Raw genomic sequence first — 27,537 nt, forward strand, 5'->3', positions numbered from 1 at the left:
GTTCTTCGTCGCATGCGGCCCGAGGCGCTCCGCGAGCTCCTGCGTGAGACGCTTCGCCAGCCACCTGAACCACCCGGTGCCCCGCCTCCGATTTTCGAGGAAGAATTGCTCATGGAATTTCCCTCCGACGAGGACCTCTGAACTTTTGTGTAACGAACTTGAGGAGGGGGAGATGTGGGGGCGCTAGTGGTTACCCGACATTGTAGCCCCAGTAGGGGCGCTGGCTGTACTGGTACGCCGGTATTTAAGGGGGTGGGCTTGATGCTGGAGAGGTGTGTGTTCTTTGGGAGCGTGGCCTGCAACATGGCAGGGAATAAATCAGGTCTGTTGTGAGTAAACCTCCTTTTGTGGTTCTTCCCATGCGCGGTTGATGCGAGCGAGTCTGGGGTTCCGGTCGTGGTGAACAGAGGTTCCCACAACTCATACAAAGACGCGACGGCTTATGTTATGCCACTCTCCTGTGATTGTATCGCAGACTACCGCAAAATTTGGAAAAGGCGGCAGCAGGGCCCTTTACGATGACTCAGATGACTTGTATCATGGTGAAAAAAAGATACTATGAACGGCTTGTACTGGGATTGTAACAGACGCTACCGCAACGTTCGACAGCAGATCGAGCCCTTTAAAACGTGCGAAGTCCCTTTAATCGTGGTGCCAGGCCGTACCTGTTTCCCCTGTACATGGAGAGGTCGCGTTTAAGGAAACTGCTTCCACAACTACACTCGCGAAGGCAAAAAACAACAACAACAACAACAAAAACACACACACAAATTTGGAGCTTAATATGATCTGATATAAAAATAATATCGAAAATGTCTTAAGCTGGTTTTACAGAATTAACACTTACACATCGTGCCGTGGTTGCTATCTGGCCTGGAGGACGTACTGACCAGAAATAAGCGATGACATTTCGAGAATTTGACTGTCTTTGTCGAAAAATCGTAGTCTAAACATGGGCCCTGTGCAAAAATCGACGGAGTCCCTATAGAGGCAATGCATTAAAATTCATTTCGCCAGGGTGCACTAAGTTTATATTGTGCTAGTGCCTTTCATGTCTTCAGGGGTTCTTTGCATGGTGTTGTTCTGTATTAGACGATGACATCTTAACATTTTTATTCTGTTTTGCTGTTAATGGGCATAAATGCTGTCTCCCATTGAATTCACAACCTGTAAGGCCGCTTCCCGCATAGCGGCTGAGCATAGTGGCGGAACGCGCCGTCGGGGAATGGGGGGGGGGGGCGAATTTTGCATTTGCGCATAATAATCACAGCAGATAGCACACGCATCGTGTCGCGCAGCATACCAAATGAATTGTCAAACGAATCGCCTTGAAGAGCTGTAACTCTGCGTGCATATAATATCTCACAAAAACAATTTCTCATTTGAATGTGATACAGGACATAGTGCACCGAAGTGTGAATTTACTGACAATGTCGGCATATAACCATACACTGTTTGTGGTCATACATTGGCAGGTATACAGGGTGTCTTTTTTAGGCGATACAGATTTTTCATTAAAAAACTATAAGGGTTATAGACATGATGTTTACACTTCTATCATCTCTGTGAAGGCGAACATTTTTGGCCATATGCTGCTCGACCGTCAAATGACTAATTACCTAAAATCGTTAATTAACTTTTTAATTATAAAAGCTACGAAGTTGTCACAATGGTCACATCGGTTTCTTTAGGTGACCTGATATCGTAGCCGTTTTCAGAACAAAAATCCGTTCGGTAGATCGTCCGTAAAAAAATTCTAGAAGGAACACCATTTCTTTCTTTATTTTGTTCTCTGCACATCTTCGGAGACGCGTCTTTCCTTCACCCCCAATGTGAGAGGGTGAAGGGCCGCCACAGTGCCGTCTCATGCGTCGAAGATGATCGTTAACTTGCGGAAACAAAACAAAAACACATGTATCGGATGACGCTATCGCAACTGCCCTGATGTTGTTTGCATTTTCTGTTAGGACGCAAGAGGCGACAGCGTGCTCTTTCAGCCTCTCACAATGGAGGCAAAGGAAAGACGGGTCCCCGAAGACGCGCAATGAACAAAATAAAGAAATAAAAGGTGTTCCTTCACGAATTTCTTGCGGACGATGCGGGTTTTTGTTCTGAAAACGGCTACGATATCAAGTCACCGAAAGGAACAGATGTTCTCATCGGGACAACTTCGTAGCTTTTATAATTAAAAAGTTAATTAACGATTGTTAGGTAATTAGTCATCTGACGGTGAGGAACATATGGCCAAGAACGTCCGCCGGTCCAGAGATCATAGAAGTGAAAACAGCATGTCGATAGACCTTACTTTGTTTATGAAAAACCTGTATCGCCTAAAAAAAATAGACACCCTGTATATTGCATCTTCTGATGCTCTTCAGATAAATAAATGAAATGAGATGAAAATCGAAGAAAACGTGTCCTATCAGAAATTGCTGACCCTAAGAAATGTATACAGGCACATTCACTGCTGCAGAACGTTCTAGACAGCATATGAAGCGAACGAAAACGGTTGAAAAGGCGCGCTAACGGGCGACATTGCATCACCAAGGCAATCGACACAAGTCAAAAGTCGACAAGTTAGTGCGACAGAACGAGTTAAAATGACTTCATTTGCCACGGCATAACATCGGCGCAGTTCTACGTCAAACCCCAACGAGTTCGACCCCGAGCACAGTCAATGCAATGTTTCTTGTTTGTTAATTTTTGTATCAAAAGTCGCAGTGATAACACAATCTGGAGCCAAGCCACATTAAGCAGGCTTCTGGGGAATCCCTCAGTGCCGATTTCCGGTCCCCTTAAAGAATGTTTTTATATCGCAAAGCCTGAGGATTGAACTAACTAATTAGCAGCGCATACGAAGAAACATGCAGCATGCCATGTTTAAACACAGGTATTTGGCAGCTAGCCCAGCTGGGGGCACTCGCGTTAATTTGCCGACCTCCTATTGTGACTGTGCTGTTCCTCGTGAAGTCGCCTCTGTACTGTTCCTGGAGAAACAGTGTTGCACAAAACAAGAGCAGGCTAATGACGACTAAATGGCACGCTTCCAGTTCTAGTACGGTCTTTGCTCATACAGTGCAAAGCCCTGCTCGTGATTATGGCTTGTTCGAAAGAAGTGACAGGGCGCTGACAAGCTTGTGCATGATGAGAGAGCCGGTGCCCGAGACGGGGAGGAAGAGGGACGACACAACAAGAATTCTCGAACACAGCAAAAATTTTTATTTACCAAAGCTCTATATATTCAAAAACCTCCGGAGAGGAGGAAGAGGAAGGAGGGAAGGCTTGCTTACGCAGTTGCCACGTGTACTAATCTCACAGGTCTCCCTGAGCAACCTACGCCAAGTGTTCTTTTCTTTGCACAAAACTTGGGTCTCGGGGAAAACCGGCTTACAGCCTCTGCATTCACGGAGATGCTGCACGAGTTCGCTCGACACAAAACACAAAGCTCCGTTCATTGTTGCGCATGTGTTCCCGTAAACGGTCATTGAGGCAGCGTCCCGTTTGCCCTACATAGCAAAAGCCGCATTCAAGGGGGATAGAATAGACAACAGAGCGGTTACAGGGCACTAGCGGGTCACGGTGCTTGACATTGCATCCCTTAAAAACAGAAGAAAATGGTGTTAACTTGCTTAGCTTCAACGCATTTGAAAAAACGATCTTCATGCCGAAATCCTTGGCGACTGCATAAATGTTGTGCGACACAGAGTGATGGTACGGGATGACAGCAATTTGACCAGAGTGAGATTGGGGGACATCTGAAGAACAAGTGTTGTGATAAAATAGCTTCTTCGGTCTTTCATCTTCCGTTTTGATGATGGTGTGTTATTTGTCCGAAGATACGTAGATGACATCATTGTTATTTTTTATCCCAGTGTCTATTCAACGGAGAGTTTGGTCACCACCCTTACTTCCTTTGCCCCCGAGCTTAAATTCTCTGTTGAGTACCCCTCACATAGTAAGCTGAAGTTTCTTGATTTAACAATTTTTTCTCTGTCAGGCATTTGTTGGTGTTACGGTAAGGATGGTGCCAAGCCTCTTCTGCCTCGATCTAGCTCACACTCTAAGATTGTCAAATCCGGTATTATATCATCTTTGTTGAACGCTTCTGTGACAAAAAGTTGCTTCCATCATGTCAATTTCAGTTTGGTGCGCCAATGCTCCAGATTATGTTCTGCTGGGTATGGTTATGATGTCATTTCTGCTAGGGCTCTTATGTTGTTTCGAAAGCTATTTTATCACAACACTTGTTCTTCAGATGTCCCCCAATCTCACTCTGCTCAAATTGCTGTCATCCCGTACCATCACTCTGTGTCGCACAACATTTATGCAGTCGCCAAGGATTTCGGCATAAAGATCGTTTTTTCAAATGCTTTGAAGCTAAGCAAGTTAACACCATTTTCTTCTGTTTTTAAGGGATGCAATGTCAAGCACCGTGACCCGCTAGTGCCCTGTAACCGCTCTGTTGTCTATTCTATCCCCCTTGAATGCAGCTTTTGCTATGTAGGGCAAACGGGACGCTGCCTCAATGACCGTTTACGGGAACACTGGCGCAACAATGAACGGAGCTTTGTGTCGAGCGAACTCGTGCAGCATCTCCGTGGATGCAGAGGCTGTAAGCCGGTTTTCCCCGAGACCCAAGTTTTGTGCAAAGAAAAGAACACTTGGCGTAGGTTGCTCAGGGAGACCTGTGAGATTAGTACACGTGGCAACTGCGTAAGCAAGCCTTCCCTCCTTCCTCTTCCTCCTCTCCGGAGGTTTTTGAATATATAGAGCTTTGGTAAATAAATTTTTTTGCTGTGTTCGAAAATTCTTGTTGTGTCGTCCCTCTTCCTCCCCGTCTCGGGTACCGCCTCTCTCATATGGCTTGTTAGTTCAGCTAATTTGGCTTTGCCCAGATTTCACCAATATTCATTACAAAACATGGATACGTTGTTAATATTTTCACAACAATCATAAGGCCATTCTTTCGTAAAGATAAGCCCGTTCGGATACAAATGCGAATCCCCAACTCTGTTTTGAGATGGTGCTATCGAAAATCTTTCTTTTGAGTCATCATCCCTGAGACATCGGCCAGAGGCCAAGAATTGAGCAGTGAGGGACTCATTTGAATACGCATTTGCATCATTAATTAAATAAAACTAATAAGTTTAATAAAGTAATAAGTAATTGCGATTTTACTTCGGACGCTTTCGGAACCTCTGTTTTACCGATCGCGAAATTCAGCGAAAACTATTCCGGGAAGACACCCGCGTCAACGCTCTGCTCTGTCTGTGTGTGTGTGTGTGCGTTTTCAAGTATTGTTTCGTTTCGGTTTACATATTTTTTTCGCGGAGCAGCATACCAATGCGCTCTTCCGTTGGGCTATCCGGCTGCCAACTACGTCTACACAGCAATGTTCACCCCGTTTACACAAATGTTAACCCTAGAAAAGCACGATAGGCTGGCAGGAAGGTGTATGCTTCGTAGAAGAAAGAAAACGCAAGCAAGATGGTTCAGGTTACTTGCTGGAGACATTTCCCTGAGTCTTGAGAGTTACGTACAAATGACAAACACAAACGGACCAGACGAGACTCATCTCGTCCGTTTGTGTTTGTTCTTCGTTTCGAACTAACCGCACCTAGGGAAATGTATGTGTTTCCTTCACTGTCAGTATTTTTGTTCCCGTGTGGCCGTAAGTACTTACCCAGCTATGAGGAAGGCGGTGGCGTTTGCCCGAATTTCACGATTAGACAATGTCCGCTTTTTTCGCGCAGTGCTCCTGTGATCTGTACTTCCTGGAATGAAAATGGGAATAAATACGAATGCTTCCATCATTTGTCTTTCGTTTATGGACATGCCTCAGAAGAAATACCTCATTTCCACAAAGTGGCACATCGAACAGTACAAGTACTTATTTCCAGCGAGGAAAACGATCAATGTGTTTCCGAATATCTGTTCTTAGCTACCACTGGGACTTTGACTGGCTACTTATGGAGGAGAAGAGTAAGCTCGGCCGCGTTATCGTTGCCTTATCCATTTCCTTTTATTTCTTCTTTTTTATTTTGCGCAAAATGACTCGCTGCAGCAGGAATCTCGAACCTACACCGCCACGCTCCAAAGCACAAATCATGTACTCTCTCAAGACGAGACATTCTTCTTTCACCAGTTGGGATATTCAGTCCCTTCTCGCTAAGCGTTGCTACTACTGAGTCACACTATGCTAGGACGCCCTAATAATTCGGCAAGATACGTCCTCAACGTTCCTCGTTTACGGTTCTGCAAAAGTCGGGCACCAGGAGATTAGGAAACTTTAGCTACTCTTTCGTTCTTCAAGAATTACTTTTCAGCAACATAATTTTCTGTGGGACAGTACACACTTTCGTTTCCGTTGATGTTCTCGAGGTGGCGTCTCATGTAGTCTGTAAACCGTGTAGTATTGTGAACCCAAAAACACTATACGCTACGTTACAAGCGAGTTCAAATGTAACGCCAAGGGCGGCGACAGAGTACGTGTCACGTTACTCTTTGACGGTACCTGTGGTCATACTTGGAGACCTTGGTCGTTCCTGCGCAAAGAGTTGCTCACACGGCACCTTTCTACGTGAAAATGGAAACTGAGGAATTGAGAGAGAGAGTGTAACAAAAGCCGGCCTTTGGTATCTTTGGTCTTTCTTCATATTTTGGGAATGTTTACCTTCCTGACCTTCTGCCTGGGGGTTATGTGTGGCTCCGTCACTCCCCTCCCTCGGCCTTCGCTCGCCGACACAGTGTCATTATAGGCGGCCCCAAAGGATTGGCGGAAGAATTCAAATGTCCGACTGTCTGAGGAACCAGCACTCGGGCCTACGCACTGTGATTAGACGGTAGTCGGGCGCCGAAAAGTCAAAGCGGAGAGTCGTCTCCCATTGTCCCCACCAGTCAATCATTTATCTTTATTAAGTGGAATGCAGCAAACAAGATGTCACTTCCTGCACATAGAGATGCATGTTGTCGTTTTGGGTTGGAGGCAAAGGAGCCGAATAGGTGCCGATATAACGCAAAAGACCTGCCCTCTGACGACGGCATGTACAATGAGAAAATAAGCAAACCGAACACATAAAAAGAGAGGGAAGACTTCGACTTGGGGCAGTCGTAGAAATGTGACAAGGAATCTGACGTGGCCACACCAGCCTCCTAAATTACCTACGCTAGTATGTAGAATTTTCAAGTTATCATTTTGTCTGTGCCTACTAAGCTAGTGAGGTGAAGTACGAATCACCACCCAATTGGACACTGGACCACGTGGGATAAACGCAGAAATCATCGAAGGAATCGTCAGGACCGCCACCGACTTCCTCATACAGATCAGACTTTTTGTATCACCATTTGCAAGAACTTTGTTAGTTGAATCGAAATTGTTACGCGATTGCTGTAATTACATTGTCGAATAGATATTGTAGTTTCCCCGCGAGATCATTTGTGTGCAATTCCGTGCATCGGAATCACGATGTTCAACCGTTCAATTAACTGTTCAACCGTAAAATTAAATGTTGTTGATAACTTTACTAGCATCTCTCCTTTGTCTCATTGTGTGGCGCATGGGGACGTGTGTCGCTTCACATACGACAGCCCGACCACTCTCTTCTACATTTATTTCTCCGGAACGGTGTTGCTGAGTATCCGCTGTGCGGACGGAAAACTTTCGCCGCTCAATCCGTCCTACATTTATCCAGAGGTTACCTACGGAGGGTATTTCACCTGGTGCGATCGCGAGTAGGTCCCACTGGTGCAGCATCCCGGGAACGCACCAGGTTTCCGTGACAGAGAGTGATCTCAGCTATTCTATTAAACACTATTTGGAAACCTTCCCGTACCTCCCAGATATGGTCCACGTTTTCTATATAGGTGACTACAGATTTGCATACCGCTTGCTATTTACGTTTGAGGCGTAATAGCGTTATGCACCACAGCTTACTCATAGCAGGACAGTAGCAATTTCCATATCTCACACTTGGTGCATTATGAACTGTGGAAGCTGCTTTGTTCATCTTGTGTGTGGCGCTGCATGGAATCACTCAATGGAGTTGCGCACGCTGCGAGCGTAACTGCTGTTGTTAATTCCTGATTAGAGAGAGTTCTATAGGAACCATGGAGCGCGGATATGGTTACTCTTTCTTCGTGGTGAATGTGTCCTGGAATAGGTGTCTGGCCTGACACACAATTAAATTCGCGGTCGTGGGTGCTTATCTGACGACATCAAATTTTTTAACCATCATTATGTTCAATAAATCAATGTGTTGGATATGCGATGACCACCTTACTACGAAAAGGGCGGTACAAAGACGGAAACCTGTAAATATAGAACTACAAATACTCACCCGTTGAAGCAGAATCATTCTCGTAGCTCGCTTCAAGTTTATTGACGTCGACTACCTCGTCGCTGTCAACGCTTGCGTCTAGCATCAGCTGCAACAGGTCTTCCCGCTTTGCCTGCGTATTTGAAAGCCAGGCGTAAGCGACAGGGTGCCAGTTTATTCTAGGCAATGACCGCACTTGAGGCTGAATCGCATACACTTCGGGAGCAGAATCAGGCGCATTTCTTAAAGGGACCATGAAGAGATGCTCGAAAAATCTGAGTTCTGGATGGAGAATGGATCTCAAGGAGGACCGTTATCTGAAATATAGCCTATTTTTGCATTATCGCATTCAACGCGAGCACAGTTGACGCAAAAAAAAAAAAAAGGAAGGAAGAAAGAAAAGCGTCGAGCGGTCGCCCGACACAGCCCCTACAAGCGGCCTGACGTCGCTTGCATCATTTGCTCACTCGTAGGACTCCGCCTGCGGTGAAAGTTACCTCCTTGTCACGTCGCGTCCAGTTTGTGTGTCGCGCCGGCAACGGTCGGATCGCACCAGTCGCCTTGCTTGACGTACTTTTTAGTTAATATATAGGTTATCCCAACCAATAGTTGGTTCATACCCCGCTTGGTAAATGTATTAGGGGCCAGGACGCATTAGATATGCTTACAGAAGTTTCGAGGATATCTCAATGATCCCTTTCATACAACATTTGGTCCATCCATGCATTCCCTGGCCACATATCTAGTGTCATTCAAAGATACAAATAAAGAAGCCCCACAGAATCAATATGCGTAGTACCCCACAAACATATCAAAGAGGTTAATAATTATGATTATTCCATTTATGGTATCTGGACTAATTTTGTCTACCTTATCTATTTAGTTCGCTTATTTGACTTAATATGTACCGAAATAGCAGGGTAATTCCATTTTAAATCGACCAAGGTCCGCCGATGACATTTTTTTGATTCCAATGAAAAAAAAAATGTTGGAAACGACCTTAACTGAAGACGAAAGCAAGTACCTGGAGCTTCCTACTATCAACCAGTCCACAGATGGAGAGGGGGTAAGCTGGCGCCCTCTTCGCGACGTGATTTTTTCTCGTGACTTTGCAGCCTTACTCATGAAATTTCATTCGCGTCACAGCCCTCAACGCTAGTACACGTAAAGTCTCGGCACTCTAGTATTCCTGTACGGAGTGAAAACGATGTCACTTTAAAGGAACGCTGAAGAAAAAATGCCCAAAATCGGCAGATATGACAAAAATCGCACATTTTTTGGCGCTCGTAGCCCCCCGACGGCAAGTTAGATATCCGTAAATGAAGTACGCTTTTAATGCGCAATCTTTATTCTATCGTTCAATATATAGAAAACTATTCTAACTCGTTTTGTTGCCGAAAGAGATGTCAGCAAATTTAGGTGGGAGAAGAAAATTGCCTATGTTTGGTATGGCATATCTCAGCCGCTGCAATATTTATTGCAATAATTTTGCGGTTACTGAAAGGCTAACGTATCCCCCAAATGCAGCTGCAAGAATATGTTGCACTATTTTAGTAGTGTGAACGCAGCGAGTTTTTCTCTGTCCCTTACAAAAATGCCAAATGTGTACCTATAGAGAGCCAAATGTATTTTTATTGAGTCTATAGAAACTCAATAGAAAATCAGGTCCTAATGAGTTTCCTCCATAGAGAGTCAAAAGAATTTCATATGATTTTCCTAATTGTATTTCTAATGAGGAATATCAAAAGATTATTGACTTCCAATTGAAATGCAAAGGTCATGCGTTCCGTCGCTTATACATAGCCTGACTAGTTTGACTCCATACTTGTCGATTACGCTTTTTCTTTGCGATCCCATGAATACGCACGTGAAAACTAACTTTCCTACGGAGGAAAATTTCCATAAACACAGAGAGACAGGTAAAACCTGACAACTTAGGTTTTTGTGAGCGCCTGTTGTTTTCTTTCTTTTTTTTTTCTTTCTCTGTCGTCATAATTTTGAGCAATAAACAATTGGAGTCATGTAGCCAAATGTGCCGTCTATAAGGCAACACTTACTGGGCAGTTCTTTATATACTGTCAGAATGGGCTGCACATCATGCCTGCGATTAGCAACTGTCATTGACATAGTCAAATGTTGAAAGACAAGGTCAATGTGCACTGGTTAGGGAAAGGAAAGGGGGAAAGGAAGTCTCTTTTGTTGTGCATGACAATGCACTGCAATGAACGGCGATAGTAAAATCAAACATAGTTTTCAAACAGTTAATTATAAGCTAAAAAGTACTTAAAGACTTTTTATCGGAACTGAAAATATAAATATTTTTTACTATATTATAATTATTTTGGAGGGATACGCATGGGGATACGAAAGCCGTCCCGATCGGACGGCTGCATATGGGTGGCTGAATCAGTCCTCTCCGGCGCCATCTTTGTTTTGGTGTTTGGTGCAGGTCACCGGAGCTCATCCAAAACTGCCGTCAAACTACGGAAGCCGCCATTAGGCGTCCCCGTGTTGCCAGGCCAGAACTGGCGGAGCCCGCTAGTTTTGGCGGAGGAAATCTGAAAAATGGTTTTGGTCCATGTTTGTCGTTTTGTCGCTGTGTGTACCAAACAAAGACATGTGAAACGTGATAAAAAGCGATTAAACCTAGAGTGGGGTCATATCTTGTGTGTTTTATTGTTCCGATGTATTGTTTTAGACTGGCCTCCACCTCTGAGCTTTCTAACTCGAGCCTACTTAGATTTCGGTTTCTATTCCGTGGTTGTCAAACCTGTCGAGCCATAAAACGCGTGAACGTGTCTTTAATTAGTGAGTTCATTGGTGATTTCAAAGATATCGTGGTTACCGATGCCTTTAAATGGAGCCGAAATCAGAGAGCTTCGACGCTCTGTTTCGGAAGTCAGCAACATAAACATGAAACTCCCCATTGGCCTCTGGAGACTGAACTCCCCATTCATAATCTTAAAATAAAGTTGTTATTGTTGTTGCCCAACAAATGCATAAAAGAGAACTGCACTCAGTGCAGAGAGGGTGGATCAGGAGCATCTTTCCTAAAGTAAGTAGCCTGCTTTTCCTACTTTCATGTGTGTGAAATTCTTCCACTATGTTTTTGAGTGAATTAAGTTTGTCTTTCCCTGGCCGTGCAGCTTTGTACATCAGAGTGCCAATATGTACAAACATAGCTTTATATTTGTAACATTCCCCCAAACCTATAAATTTCAACATCAGAAATATTATACTAACACAGCATTGACTAGAGGGCACATGCCGCAAGGTAGCATGCCGTTTAGCACCCACCTTATCCCAGTTACTTATATTTGTTTGATCCCATCTGCCATGTCTTTGTTTCACCATCTGAGAAAAAGTACCGAAAGAAGCAGTGCAAGTTACTAAGACAATAATTGCATTTCAGATACAAGTACACACACGTATAGGAGCACCTTGTATTTTCCTCAAGATAATACAAGCACTCAGATATTTTCACTCTGGGAATACGGCAAGCAGATGCTGCACCATCCCATTAACAGCTCCACGAAGGCTCTGGGGATACATGCACCTGCAGTTGGAGATCCTATAGCTTTTTCCGACACATTTGAAGGTGTATTATGCGTGTGCTACATAAAGATAAAGAGGGCACTACTTCTGTCGTTTCTGTAACATTGTTAATGAAAATTTGTCACCTGCACAGGCTCCCACAACAACATACGGAACGATATTCGAAATGGGTTCAGCGACTTGAGGAAGTGAATGTGAAATCCTACACTGACTGCAAACACGACCTCATGTGCTCCACTCATTTTCAGCAATGCTCCTTTTATGGTAGACACAGTTGATCTGTACTGAAGCCTGGTGCATGCCCTAGCGTTTCGGCACCAGGTCAACAAAGTATACATGTTCAGGTGATGGAGCTTACACTGTTTCATTCCTTTTAGTGTCAGTGTGCCTCTGTACTTCTCTGTGAATTTTCTTAATTTTATCCTGCTTGTGCTTGTGTGCAGGTCATGCAAGAGTAAACCAACAGCAAAGTGTGTCTCAGATGCAAACCTCTTCAAGCATTTGCCATGAAGCCATGACACAGGAACGGCCACTTCACTTGGGCCATTCAGTTGAAAGTTTGCTAGCAGCGTACTTTTTGCTAATTAAAAGTACATGATTGCTGCATAAATGCAATTTTTAAAAGCCAAAAAAGGGTGGCCAGATAGTTTGTGTGAGGCGTATTCATCTAGCACATGTTACATGACTAAGATTCATGTACTAACCACAAAACTATTGCTTACATTTTTGTGCAATTATACCAAAACCAAGGAAGAATCTCCAGCAAAGTGCGCGGGCACTACGAGTGTCTACATCAAGCAGCTATGTGCTACAACATGTTCTACATCGTGTCTGCTCAGTCGATCACCTCTTTTATATGGGGAGTACCGACACTGACAGTGCAGCGTGGCGTGGTGAATGCCCTGTGTAATACAGTCACGGCTTGTTACAGAGAAAGTCAATGCAGTTGTATTTTCACTGAAACAAAATAGAATCATCTCTTGATTGATGAAATTCACGAATTCCTTTATTTTATTAACAGTGCCCTCTCAAACAAAACCCATTTTCTTATTTATTATAAAATTATAAGACTCGCTTTATGAATCTCAATTAATTATAATATTTTGCAGGAATATTGACCATTCACAAATTGTGTGTTAAATGTATTCGATATAATAAAGTAGACCACTCATGATCACCATCCATTCTTTTAATATAGAAATGTACCTGTGTCGAACAGCCTGTGTACCTACAACATTATATTTACGGTCTGAGATTTTCAAGTTAAACTCATCTCCTACTGATTATTACCCCTAATCAGTTGAGCTCCAATTTTGGTGGAACATGATCTCTGTCTGAACTCCAATCATGTATCATATCTGCTAATTAGTGGCAATATGAATGCATATGTATCATGTAAAATTATTTTAGTGCAAAAATAAACTATGCAAGGCACGTTTGATATCACAACATTCAGCATTTGTGACCATTAATTGTGACAACTGTATATTTGACTTCCTTCACCTGAGGTCAAGTTGCACAGAGAAAAAAGAAAAATTACGAAGCTTATAATACCCAAACGCATCAGCAGCACCTGATGTCACATTGATTTACAGATGGGAAACTGAAAGACTGTACCTCCACATTTCTCTTCCCTTTTCTAGGGAGCATACTTTAAAAAAAAGACAGACGCAAGTACAGTTTGCTCAGATGTAGCGCTGTAGAACAGCATCTCATCCACAACTACGTTTTTACATCCTCCTTGGGAGCAGCAGCTACATGTCTGTTGACTACCCCGTGAAACAGCTTAATTTTACTGTACTGTTCTCTAATGAAATCGTGACTCGCATTAATAAACAGATTGTTTTTGTTGCAACAAAGTTGTGTGTTGCTCTCTCATTCACCTACACGTGTCCCTCTACTTCGTGCATTCGAATAGCTATTCTGCGTGAATCACGGCAGATTGTGATATCGCACATCGACCTACAGAGCTCTGTGCCAAGTACCGTCAACATGCGCAGTTCATTCGATGCAAACAACTTGATGCATCTGTTAATAGTTCAATTGCATGATGCAGCTAGAACGATAATCCATATGCTGCGTACTTCACTTCGCTAAACTTGAAACGAATTCACAAAAACGAACGCAGGTCATCGTTCATGGTAGAAGTGGTAAATGGCACGCAAATGTAAAGGCCACAGCACCGACAACACTACTCCAATAAACGCGACGACGTAAACAAGGCTTGAAGCCCCGAAGCCACAAATCACCAATTTCACAAAACTGTGCAGCATATTGTAGATCAAGAACTTCGAAAAATACGTTTCCTCAATTCACAAACTGACGATTTCGCATTATCTTCGCCTTCGCAGTGCTTCCTGTTGACATTGGGAGCATTTAGGCTTGGCTTGGACAAGTTGCCAGTTGGATGGCTTGGATTGAGTCTGTAATCCACTTGGATCCAAACAATCATCCAACTTTAGGCACAGTGTGCGCAGACACTTTATACTTTGCGCCAAGTATGGGGAGAGATATTTCTGTGCTAATAACTGTGGGACGTCTGATGGCTGCCGCCGCCGTTTGACGCGCTGAATAGGGAGAAATGCATGGGAAGATGGCGACTTACTCCCACCTGGTTTGGTGAGATCGGTGGGCTCGCAGTTCGCATGGTTTGCACGGTTTGCACGTGAGAAAACTGTTCTTCGCACGAGTGCGATTTCTCAGAATGTGTTCTATGAGATGGATTGCGAAGCAGCATTGGAATATTTTCCCGGTAAGGACTATAGCGGAACCCAGAGTAGGAGCAAGTCTTCTCACAGAATCGAAAAAATCAAGATGGCATCGAAAGCCAGCGCTGCCGTGTCCTCGTTGCGGGCTGGAGAGAAGAACCTGCGATTGCGGACCAAATTTCGGTGAGCTTATGTATGTGTGAATGAATTTTGTGTCTTGTCGACGCCAGTATGGTCGCTCTAATAAAAGTAATCACTCTTCCCAGTGTTACAACGTAGAAGACGACGTTGGGGGAACTGGGACGTGCCGCAACACGCTAGCAAGCAGTACCTGCTCGGAAAGAAGAGGACACAAGTTGCAGTGTAGGCCGCGACTTTTCGTTGATGTGTGCGAGTGTGTGTCTATGTAGACGTCAACGAAGGAACCTCTCTGACACTATTCGCACACTAAGGAAGGCGCACAGCAGCTAGCCAGGTGAGTGTGAAATTTTAGGGTTTAACGAGGTCTGGTGTATTAATTAGCAGGTGTCGGCATATAATCACAGCCTAACTTCGTCCTTAATCGTATGCTTTCAAACTCTTGCAATGAGATCTGCCTTTTAACTCTGCCAACTTGCACGTTTTTCTCTATGTAACAGATCTGTGGTTTACTTGCCTGGATGTGCGGCGTGTGTGCAGAAAACGGAAAACCAGGAGTTGAAGTGCCAGCTGGACACCTCGCAGAACACAATCGGTATGTGTTGTGGATGCAGCATACAACTGTAGCAACATGTAGTGCCTTTGAATTATCCTCACAGGTGCAGCCGGGATTGTGAACACATTGTGGAGCTCTCCAGCCTCAAGTCCAGGACCAAGAATTTTCATTTCGTGTGACAAAGGTACATTACACCCATTAACATACTGAGTCATTACCTGTTCTCGACATGTAGGTATTATAAAAGTTGTCAGGTATGGGATTGCAGTTTTGTAATTTAGCTATGTTATATGCGTGAGTTATACTGTGCTGTTTCTCCGTTGAAGAAATTTCTGATGAAACTGGTACACAGTAAGTTCGGTGCCATACAGTAAGTTCGGTGCCATACAGAAATTCGTGACTACGTGTGCACATGGTAGCATAGGTGGGCATTTTGGTGGAACCTCACTCGCCTTCACTCTCACGGCCCTCACGGGCGCGTGCCCTCACTCGCCCTCACCCTCACGGCCCTCACAAACGCAATCCCTCACTCGCCCTCACCGTCACGGCCCTCAAAAGCGCAATCCCTCACTCGCCCACACCCTCACGGCCCTCAGGGCAACGTGCCCTCACTCACCCTCACGTACACACGCCCTCTCTCGCCCTCACCTCACGGCCCTCAAATGTGTGCCTTTACTGGCCCGCGGCTTATTCGCGGCTAACACTGCCAATGTGTCCCACAAAGAAAATTTTTCCCCACAAGGAAAAGTGTCCCACGTGGTTACAGATATGGTTCTGGCACCGCGATAGGAGCCTTTCCGGTTGTTTTAAAGGGCTGGTGTGCCACGTTCTTCGGGTGTTCGCGGTCAACACTACCGAAGTCCTCGTGGGAAAGTGTCCCATATGGTTACAGATATCGCTCTTGCACCGCGATAGGAGCCTTTCCGGTCGCTTGAAAGGGCTGGTGTGCCACGTTCTTCGGGTGTTCGCGGTCAACACTGCCGGAGTCCCTGTGGGAAAGTGTCCCATATGGTTACAGATATCGCTCTTGCACCCCGATAGGAGCCTTTTCGGTCGTTTTAAAGGGCTGGTGTGCCACGTTCTTCGGGTGTTCGCGGTCAACACTACCGAAGTCCCTGTGGGAAAGTGTCCCATATGGTTACAGATCTCGCTCTTGCACCGCGACAGGAGCCTTTTCGGTCGTTTTAAAGGGCTGGTGTGCCACGTTCTTCGGGTGTTCGCGGTCAACACTACCGAAGTATCTGTGGGAAAGTGTCCCATATGGTTACAGATATCGCTCTTGCACCGCGATAGGAGCCTTTCCGGTCGTTTTAAAGGGCTGTTGTGCCACGTTCTTCGGGTGTTCGCGGTCAACACTACCGAAGTCCCTGTGGGAAAGTGTCCCATATGGTTACAGATATCGCTCTTGCATCGCGACAGGAGCCTTTTCGGTCGTTTTAAAGGGACTCTGACCAGAAGTTCGACAAATATTTCGTTTGCATCTATTACGAAGGTATAATATGCCTCCAAGCCACACGCGAAATATTTTGGCTGTGCGCGGAGGCAAAGTTTGCCAAACAGGGAGCTGAAAACCGGCTTCGCTTTTCCCCCTCAACTCGCGCAATCGGGGCCGAAATCTAGCCTCTTTGCAGTGGACATCCGCCAATTTCCGTGTGCGCGACGAAATCACGAGGGCCACGTTTCATTGGGCGCCCGGACCGGAAGTTCTGTTGTTAGTGAGTTTGTGAGAGCGCCGGCATCCGTCCGGAAAGCGATCTTCAATATGGACGTCGAAGGCAGAAATGCGGAGACTTTGAGCCCGGAACTTCTTTCTGACCTTTCTGCGATCGAGACATCGAGAAGAAAATTCTGCGTGCTGAACAACTCGGTAGGCTTTCGAAACGTCGCCGATGCCGCGAATGCGAGACGAAGTTAGAGCTCTACGAACACCAGTTACAGATGAAGCACAGCATGAGTCGCCTGTCTTCAGGTAAGCGATGAGCTTTTTAACGCACACTGTGATCGAACATGTAAACGTTCTCAGAAATTTCGTGTTCTGATATCTAATGCGCACTTGCTGTTCATGGTGCTGGTGTGGCTGGTGTGTCATAATGCCGAAGGAGATCGAATGCTTGTGCTGCAAGGAGCTCGAAAACACTGCCGAATGAGTATGAGTGCATTACAACCCACAAAGATTTCCAACTTCTATTCTTCAATATGACTGTCCTGAAGGTCGCATATTGAACTCCGTGGGCAGCGCGAACCTATGAGCGACTGTATTCACAAGTAAGTCACATGTGTCCTTGTCGAACGATGTTAAAATTTGGGCGCCCAAAACTGGTTTGGTCCTGCAATAGAGTCGTTAAAAACTCCAGTACAGGGCGCAGCACATAAAAAAGCTATACAGTACACGACTTTGAACTGGAGAAAACCAATATAGGCAATTTTGTAATTGTCAGTGTGCTGTGTCCTGACTCACGTTTTTATGTATTGCCCTGTGCATAAGGTTTTAGCGTAGGTTTTTAGCAATATTGAGTGTTCTTGATTGTCGATTCAGTGAAAAGTAAAACAATTTTGGGTTCTAAAAGAACACAACATGTGTAGTAATGTACAAGGTGTGGGCAGGTAAACTGCAGTTACTCTCAGGTACATGTAGAAATGACAATGCACACACACTGTACTGTAACCGGTTACCTATTTGCCTAAATTATATTTTATGTACATCTGTGTAGACGATGCAGATACACTGCGTATCGCCAGTTTGCAAGGTGAGTATGGCACAAGCTTGGAAAAAACAAGATCATGGTCATCCCAGCCTGTGCAGTGAAGATGGTCTGGCAAGCCTTTCCCACAGAAAATGCCACAGGCTTCAAGTACCCAAGATCCTAACTGGGGGTACCTCTTCGCACAGCTCGTCTATCACATTTAAAATAATTCAGCATCTGTATTTAGGATGATCTATAGCTCTCAGGATGATGCATGGTTCATGAGTTCAACATGTTGTGTTGAAACACAACACTAGTCCTTTTTAATGAGTCTTGCGGAACGATAGATGAGCACTCCTTTCGTAACATTGTGTACCATTGCTACAGTGAACAATTTCTTGAGCAAGACTGATGAACGAACAAAAAATACAGTCTTGTCTTCCAAATATGTATGTTCCTTGTAACTTCCGTATTTGTTAAGTGACCCATGTTGATGTCCCCCCTCATGTAATGCCTGCAATGGCCTTTGAGATATATTCATAAATAAATAAATATCAAAACCGGAAAAAGATGTAACACGTATCCTCTCTTTGTGTGAATGATACATAGACATTCTCAGAAGATTTGTACATAGTCACACTTTGCCTCATTTTGCATAAAGCCTAGTTCCACCTCTTACATCATCTCCACATCTTCAATCTCCAAAGCAGTACAAGGCTAAAGTAATCAGCTACTACATAAAAAGAAGGAGGGGAGGAAAACAAATGCTGGCACATCTAAAATTCGAAGAAACCCTGGTACTTTCACGGGGCTACTCACGGCTCAGTGCTGGATCAGATCCCGATGGACAACAGCTTTTCTGAGCCTCAGTGATAGATTCCCTTGATTGCACTGACTGTGAGGCACATCTCATTGCATCTCATCTCATCTCATCTCATTGATTTGGAAGAAAGGGAGCAAGGAACATCTCTCTACGGTCTTAAGAAGGATATCAATGTTACCTGTCAAGGTACAGCATTTCATGTTGCTTTCAGTAAGTACAACACTCCTCATAGTAGTTACCATTGGTGTTGGGAAAGCATGCTGAAGTTAGCTCAGGCAGTGCATCCAGAACTGTGAATCGGGTTCATAGAGAGCACCTGGTGAGAGGGACAGCAACAGTGTCCAGTAAAGACTCTCCAGGAATTTTGTGCAGGTTTGGGGGTCACACCTTTTAATAGTGTTGATGGAAAGCAGGGTGTGTGAAACACTGACTTCTGGTAGATGAATTCTTATTTATAACCAGGTACCCATGTTCTAGTAATCTAGAAAAGGCCTTGGCTCTCTTGGAGGAAATTGCTAATGAATCTGAGTGTCTTTTGTGGAAACAGGTTGTAACTTCCTTTCTATCCACCCTTCTTAGTTGCCCTAGCAAAAGCAAATATGTAATGCTGTACACCATATCTGATGCTAGCACACTAATTGCTTTGAGTGTTCTCAGGCTTCTGAAATGAAGCTACCTCGTACATACGCTGTGCCATGTCGGCAAGAACATAAATCAGACTGCCTTTACTTTTTAAATTGGCCCTTCCGTGCTTCATGTGACTGCAAGAATGGCACCCCCAAAACAATAGGCAACAAGAATGATTTCTGCAATGTATTGAGCTTTGTAAAACAACAACTTTATTTGAAAATATATTCCAAAAGCCGGGTGACAACCTCATAATGTAGCATCCTTTACTGCAAACACCGCTCAACACAACGAATAAAAGCAGAGCGTAAACGTTTTGTCGCCATATCCGGGTGGCATCATCAGTACAACAGAGGGCAAAGATGAGCACATCAGCCTATCTAAGAGGGAATCTTACACATCCGATAGGGGGCCACGGTATGTATTACAGGCTGAAGCATCACGCCTGATAAAGCAGGATTCTAAGAACTTTCTAGGGCCCCATCGCTAGTCATGAGCAAAGGTTACTGCACCATCAAAATATATGTCCCTTAGGACAGCAGTGGTAGACTGATTCGGTCATGTTTAGTTAAGCTAAGCATTAGTAGCCCTGGCAACTGGCTCTTTTAGTCTTGTCCCACGTCTTTTGTCTATCTTGCCAATGTAGGTTGCATCACATTCTATGCACTCAACTTGATATGCACAGTCAAAATGCCTGATGGGCACAGTGCCCTCAAAATAGCGTATGAAATACAGTGGATGAAAGGAATGCGGACCACCGATTTGACTCCTTTGATGTTGTTTTTGATTGTTCTCTGTTGGAGGGATGATGCCACCTGGATAGGCAATTAAACGTTTACTCTCTTTATTCTTAATTGTTGTGTTAAGCCAGTGTTCTGAGTAAAGCATTTTACATTATGAACTTTGTTTGAATGATGATTAGTGGCGAGCTTCATACCCTGGGCCACTACTCTAAGAATTGCTTGTGGTAGTGTGGCGAAATGGAATAACGAGCCGTGTAGACAATTTACTTGGCAATATATTTATTTATCTCTCATAGGTTGAAGAACCCAGTGTGGTGTTACATAACGGAGGGGCACGTAATTATACAAGACCGATCACCAAAAGGCCTTGCTTTTGACTAGATTAAAATGTGAAGCGATTGTAATATAACAAATGCTCCACGGTGGCGATATGATAGGTTCTCCTCACGAGTTGTCGCCACAGTTACGGTTAGTTGAGAAACTGCATATCCAGGTAGCAGGATCAAATTTTAATTAGGCTACTTTGGCCAACACGCGAGCGTAGAGCACAGTGTCAAAAGCCCTTACAAAATAAAAAGAATACTACATCTACGTGGACCCAGAAATCAAGACAGTTTGAAATGCTGTGAACGAATTCCACTACGTTAGTTTTGCCTGAATACCCTTTTCTAAAGCCATGCTGGAATTTAAAAAAAGAAATTGACAGAGTCAACTTGGTTGACAACGTGGTAGTACATGATGTGCTCCATTAGTTTACAGGGAACCCTAAAAAGTGGAGCTGGTTAGTAGATAGAAGGAGCATAGTTGTCACCTCTTCTGAAGACAGGAATAAGCTTGAGACCTATGTCCTCGACTCGCACACATACTAAGAACCTTTGACACAGATTAACATATCTTCATTCCAGCTTTCACTTTCAGATGTTCATCTCTGTTGAGTGGTCTGTCATTCTTGTAATACAGATTGGAATTGAAATGCAGGTGCATAAGGGATGCTCTGAAAGAAAAGTGTTTGGTTTTAGTCCTCTTAATGTTTCTGAAAACGAAAACAAACTGACCATGGTAAAACTGTGACTTGTTAAATATCAGACGATTATACTAAAATAATATACTCTGTTGGTTGGTAAATTGAGATATAGACAAAAACATGATATGATAAAAATAAGCAATTGAAGAAAAGGCAATTGTTGGCTTTGTGTGACTGATGTCGAGTTTGCCACACTACGTGTTGAATAATAATGTACGCTGATACGCTGTAGCATATAAAGTACAATCGTACACACGCTCAATATGTGGTGGATATGTGAAACCAATATACACATACTTACATTTCAAACTTTCTTGAAAAAGGCAGTCCAAGTCTGTCGGATTTGCCAGACTCTATACAAAGCCAGTAAGCACAGTGTGGAATGACTGATTCATCTTTCGAAGGCAGAGGTGCAGCTACCACGACGCTTCGCCATCTCAATGCTTCGGAGCGGCATAGCCTAGTAAGAAGCCATCAGAAGGATCTCATAACGATAACTTGGTCGAAAAAGTGGAGGGTTCTGTGGGATATGTAAGAAAGCATACGCGTTACACAACAGCTAAGAGAATGATCGACTGCACCTGCATGGTTTTCAGTACGTAGACTTGGAACTGAAAAATAAATGTGCTAACCTTGTTGATACTACTTTTCCGTCAGGACCACACGAGAGCACATTTGTTTTTTTTAGTTGAAGGTATCATCAGGTCCCCATGCTCCTTTGAGATGCAGCAGACAGAAGTTCGCTGAGGCGAGTGACTGCCGTTGCGGTTCGTCGCTTCGCAGCAGATCAAGAACAGTACACCGCAACGATAGGTGAAACGTTCAGAATATGGTGACCAACTCCAACACCAACCCAATGACCCGAACAAAGAGGATGAACCGGGAGTCACACAAGTTCGCAGTTCGCAAGCTCGGCATACGGCATCCATTATAGCTGACCGGATACGGAAGCATATATCGAACGCCGTGTACAGATTGAAAAGAAAATCGTAGAAACTGTTGCAGGTGATAAATGTAGGGTATATTTTTCTTTTTGAGGCTCTGTAACAAAAACATATTAACGTAGAAATGCCATTTCATGAAGGAAATTGACAGATATTGCGTGACCACGTGACGCGTTTGAGCCAATTGTGGGTGTTGCGAGTGGCCCCCGTATTTACGTCATCTTGATGGTGGGCCGGGGTGGATATTCTATATAAACGTATGTTTTCTCGGTTTGACGCTAGGCGTGCTGCACTCGGATGAAGTCGAATGTTTAAAATTCGAGTTTAGAGAAACCGTGGGGTTTTAATGCGTGAATTTTCGCATGGAGAGTCCTTGTTGGGTGCTTTATCGACTACAAGTACGAAAGAGCTCCCACAGTTTCTGGTCAGAGTCCCTTTAAAGGGCTGGTGTGCCACGTTCTTCGGGTGTTCGCGGTCAACACTACCGAAGTCCCTGTGGGAAAGTGTCCCATATGGTTACAGATATCGCTCTTGCATCGCGATAGGAGCCTTTCCGGTCGTTTTAAAGGGCTGGTGTGCCACGTTCTTCGGGTGTTCGCGGTCAACACTACCGAAGTCCCTGTGGGAAAGTGTCCCATATGGTTACAGATATCGCTCTTGCACCGCGATAGGAGCCTTTCCGGTCGTTTTAAAGGGCCGGTGTGCCGCGTTCTTCGGGTGTTCGCGGTCAACACTACCGAAGTCCTTGTGGGAAAGTGTCTCATATGGTTACAGATATCGCTCTTGCACCGCGACAGGAGCCTTTCCGGTCGTTTTAAAGGGCCGGTGTGCCGCGTTCTTCGGGTGTTCGCGGCCAACACTACCGAAGTCCCTGTGGAAAAGTGTCCCATATGGTTACAGATATCGCTCTTGCACCGCGATAGGAGCCTTTTCAACCGCTTTAAAGGGTTCCTGGGCCACGTTTTTCGGAACTAGGGGCGAGCGCTGCATATGTCCTAGTGTAAGCCTTGAAGGTTGTAGCTATGCTAAGAAGGTTGTAGCGAAGCTATGAAAGGTTGTAGTTCGTAGAACTGCGACACAAGGACGACGCCGGTGTGTCTGCGCATAGCGAGGCTGCGAGAAACCTTCTGATGTTATCGCTTGTTTGAGGCACCTCGGGGCTATAAATGACATAAAGTAAAAAGGATTAGTGCGGTGGGTGCAATATAATTTTGCCGCGTATACGGGTGGTAACACGGCGTCATTGTGATTTCGGGTGTTTCTTGTGGCCAGTAACGTATTGCGCCAGTGTCGTGCACCTTCAGTGCTATTTCAAACGTGGTCGTGAACGATGAGCCGTCCGAAGAAGAGCTGCGCAGAGGGCGAACTTGTTAAGGACCCTACGCATGCTGTACCTGGGAGTTTAAAGAAACACTTATCCATCAAAACCATATCATCAAACCATAAATCCATATCCATGGAACCATATCATCAAGTAACCGGTCAGCTCAGGACGCTTAGCTGTATTCCCAGCGAAACATAGACGAAATTTTTAAAAATGTGCACACCAGCCCATGTGCACCCCGATGGTAGTTGGGTCATTGGAACCATATCATCAAGTAATTAGTCAGCTTAGAACGCTTCGCTGTGTTCCCAGCGCGACATAGACGAAATTTCTAAAAATGTGCACACCAGCCCATGTGCACACCGATGGTAGTTGGGTCACTGGAACCATATCATCAAGTAATCAGTCAGCTAAGGACACTTAGCTGTATTCCCAGCGAGACATAGACGAAATTGCTAAAAATGTGCACATCAGTCCTTTAATGTGCACCCCGCTGGTAGTTGGGTCATTGGAACCATATCATCAAGTAATCAGTCAGCTTAGAACGCTTCGCTGTGTTCCCAGCGCGACATAGACGAAATTTCTAAAAATGTGCACACCAGCCCTTTAATGTGCAGCCCGCTGGTAGTTGGGTCATTGGAACCATATCATCAAGTAACCAGTCAGCTCAGGACGCTTAGCTGCATTCCCAGCGAGACACAGACGAAATTGCTAAAAATGTGCACACCAGCCCTTTAATGTGCACCCCGCTGGTAGTTGGGTCATTGGAACCATACCATCAAGTAACCAGTCAGCTCAGGACGCTTAGCTGTATTCCCAGCGAGACATAGACGAAATTGTTAAAAATGTGCACACCAGCCCTTTAATGTACACCCCGCTGGTAGGTGGGTCATTGGAACCATATCATCAAGTAACCAGTCAGCTCAGGACGCTTAGCTGTATTCCCAGCGACACATAGACGAAATTGCTAAAAATGTGCACACCAGCCCTTTAATGTGCACCCCGCTGGTAGTTGGGTCATTGGTACCATATCACCAAGTAATCCGTGAGCTTAGAAAGCTTCGCTGTGTTCCCAGCGCGATGTAGACGAAATTGCTAAAAATGTGCACACCAGCCCTTTAATGTACACCCTGCTGATAGTTGGGTCATTGGAACCATATCACCAAGTAATCAATCAGTCAGCTTATGACGCTTCGCTGTGTTCCGAGCGCGACGTAGACGAAATTGCTAAAAACGTGCACACCACCCCTTCAGATGGCTGCGCAGGAAATACAACAAAGCGGTCCCTGCCACGGTCTAGTTTTTTCGTCATCAATAAATAGATACCCTGTCCATCCCACATATGAGGATGAGTGCACTCACCGTAGGCCTCTTCGCTTGAGCGTCGTCAATAGGCTTCGCGTTACTGAAGGCCTCACGTGTGAGTGCCTTCATAATTTGCGCAAGCCTCGTATGGGTCATTTGACCTCATTTCTGAGTGCACTCATAGTGACCTCACACCCCTCAGGCCTCTCCGGTGACTTCACTCACACAGACCTGGCGCCCCTCAGACCTCATGAGTGCACTCACAGGAGGTCTCATGAGGGGCAAAACCTCATGAGTGCACTCACAGGAGACCTCATGAGGGGCAAAACCTCATGAGTGCACTCACAGGAGACCTCGTGAGGGGCAAAACCTCATGAGTGCACTCACGGATGGCCTCATCGCGGGCTTGCCCTCACTCACCCTCACCTCAAAGGCGTGAGGTGGGGGTGAGGGGCACTCATGAGGGCCCTCATGAGTGAGTTCGCCCAGCTATGCATGGTAGTCATGCACTAAGGTCAGATACTGAGAATGTGACTTCGGTCAAACCGTTGTGACCTTCAAAACCCTTGCATACATCAGAAGCGCTCCACTTCAGGATGCTGCTTACAAATGGTGTTTAATTTTATGCGATACTACAAATGCAGTTTTTGCAGGTGTAAGCAAATATTTTGTGTGAGGTAGTATAGATGTGGAAGCAAATCTTTTGTGTGAGATAGCATAGAACTGCCAGACAGCTACTTAACTAAAATGCATTAATTACATTTACTGAACTACATTGATAAATTAAATTTGGTCTTTTTCGGCTGTACAGAGATCAGCAGAATGTGAGGCAATTCTTTTTGGACCACGTCACGATTATTATTTATGACGCAAATTTTCTTTTACAGTGCCGAAAGCAAGGCAAAACTGTGGAAGAAGTGCAGGTACTACACTACCAGTTCTTTTTGAGAGCCAAGTGCTTCGACGAAAAATTGCGCCTGATTGGTGTAACAGCTGGCTGCGGTCCAGATATGTAGCAATGCCGTTGGGAGTCAAACTGCAATCAGCTCGATAAAGCAGTCATTTCAAATTTTGGGAAATTTAATCACAACACAAGACTATTTGATATACGTGGAGGTTGTGCCTCCATTTTGTGTACGTGTACGACTGAGCCCAAGTACATAAGTTGCTGAATTTTGGAAAAATTGGCTTAGTTTAAACAAGGACTGCCTCCTTTATGCTATCATGGATTTGCCGAAAAAGTTTGAATGAGAAAATATTGACGAATTTTCATTTCACATCTAGTGGTTTGGTATATATATATCTCTCACCAAATAGCAAGTCTGCTTGGACGTAGAATCCATCTGCAAACACTGCATCCATGCTCTCATCATAGGTTTTAGATCAACCGCTGTACCGAAGGAAAATAATCCTGTTTTTTGCATGCTTTGTATCCATGTTTGTGTTTCCGTTTTAAAATGCATGCAGTATGCAGCTCACTTTTTGTATTTTAGTTTTCTATAGCACCAAGAGTGGATGTCTGTCATGTCTAGAACGTCATGTCTAGACTTGAGCTAATATTTGTGAATATAGGTTGCAATCATTGTTATTTTTATGTGTGTACATGCGCTTTGTCTTTTCAGGAGACACACGTAAAAGATACCCTTTTGCATCAGATACTCAACTGAAGAGGAGCCCCCCCTCCCCCCCTTGTTGCTCTCAATGGAACCAAAAGTAGTATAAATAAAAAGCTTGTTCCTCATATGCCTGTTTTATGTGCTTGCATGCAACATTTATGGTGCTGAAAGCACACGACACACCTCTAAAGGAATTCTAAAGAAAAGCGATAGAAACTCTGTCATTAGTAGCTCGTTGGAGTTGCTATAGAATTACGGTGGCCAATATTCCGTAAGAACTCACAAGGGACACGTCAGGATCTGATTAGAATTTCTATAGACTCTCTATGGATTATTTAATGTGTCTTTAGAGTCAATACAATAGAGTTTCTTTAGAAAAGCATTTCACATTTTTGTAAGGGGTGGCCAGGTCTCGCCGTAATGGCCGAGCACTCCGGCTCCACTTTCGAGCGGCACGCCATCGCGCGTTTCCCATTTCAGAGGGCCTTCGGTCTCCCTTATGTTGCTCTGATTGCCGCCGCTGGCACTTATTTCTGAACATGTCCACGTCGGCATTCTTATTTGCATGCAACCCTTTCATATGCCAGCGAGACCAACAGACGTTGTCTCTAGCTATTATGTCGCACCAACTGAGAGTGGAATACTGACTCGCGATATGTAGCTGAGTATAGCAACAACTTTTGCAACAGTTTTGTCAATACTGCACAGATAGCGTGCTTCAAAAAAAGTATGTACTGGGAAGTGCTACGAAGTGGCTTATTGCTGGAGGTGCCGTCTTTATTACAGCCGCAAAAAGAAGTAACAAAAAAACTGTCCGTCTACAGTGCATAGATAGCATATGCATCCCCTGAGCCCCGACATTATTTGGTCAATAAGAGGAAGGTTGCACCACACCAGACCAGACGAACCCTTGTCCCTGACCAGCGTTCCTCATTCTTTTTTTAATAATGTATGTCACGAATAGATGTCACGATAAGTTCCTCCACAGAAAGGCATGGTACCTATGCAATGTAGGCTGACAGTTTTTGTTACTTCTTTTTCCGGCTGTAATAAAGACGGCACCTCCAGCAATCAGCCAATGGAAGCGCTTCCCAGTACAGAATTGAATTTAAAAAAAATCACACCTTGTGCAGTATTGACAAAACTGTTTCAAACGTTGTTGCTATACTCAGCTA

The 27,537-nt window shown here is 44.5% G+C and overlaps 1 protein-coding gene and 2 long non-coding RNA genes across 4 annotated transcripts in view; 1 reads left to right on the top strand and 2 right to left on the bottom strand.

The window, feature by feature from the left end:
* LOC135378474 (cytochrome P450 3A13-like) overlaps nucleotides 1-27,537 on the bottom strand; it is a 115,291-nt gene that overhangs the window by 48,156 nt on the left and 39,598 nt on the right. The window contains exons 8-9 of the mRNA XM_064611531.1: nucleotides 8,337-8,448; nucleotides 5,684-5,774 (exon numbers count right to left, since the gene is read on the bottom strand). Coding sequence (XP_064467601.1) covers nucleotides 5,684-5,774; nucleotides 8,337-8,448 — 203 coding nt within the window. The remainder of the gene's footprint in view (nucleotides 1-5,683; nucleotides 5,775-8,336; nucleotides 8,449-27,537) is intronic.
* On the top strand, nucleotides 14,473-26,483 carry LOC135378476 (uncharacterized). Of its 2 annotated transcripts, XR_010418404.1 has the most exons (6): nucleotides 14,473-14,761; nucleotides 14,845-15,053; nucleotides 15,217-15,311; nucleotides 15,376-15,456; nucleotides 25,634-25,669; nucleotides 26,369-26,483. It is a non-coding gene; the product is annotated as an uncharacterized LOC135378476 (long non-coding RNA). The 2 variants fall into 2 exon arrangements; XR_010418405.1 differs by lacking the exon at nucleotides 25,634-25,669.
* LOC135378478 (uncharacterized) lies at nucleotides 20,644-22,746 on the bottom strand. The gene is made up of 2 exons (XR_010418407.1): nucleotides 21,475-22,746; nucleotides 20,644-21,143 (listed from the first exon to the last, which is right to left on the bottom strand). It is a non-coding gene; the product is annotated as an uncharacterized LOC135378478 (long non-coding RNA).

The sequence above is a fragment of the Ornithodoros turicata genome, chromosome 1 (genome assembly GCF_037126465.1).
Source record: "Ornithodoros turicata isolate Travis chromosome 1, ASM3712646v1, whole genome shotgun sequence".
In the NCBI taxonomy this organism is placed as follows: Eukaryota; Metazoa; Arthropoda; class Arachnida; order Ixodida; family Argasidae; genus Ornithodoros; species Ornithodoros turicata.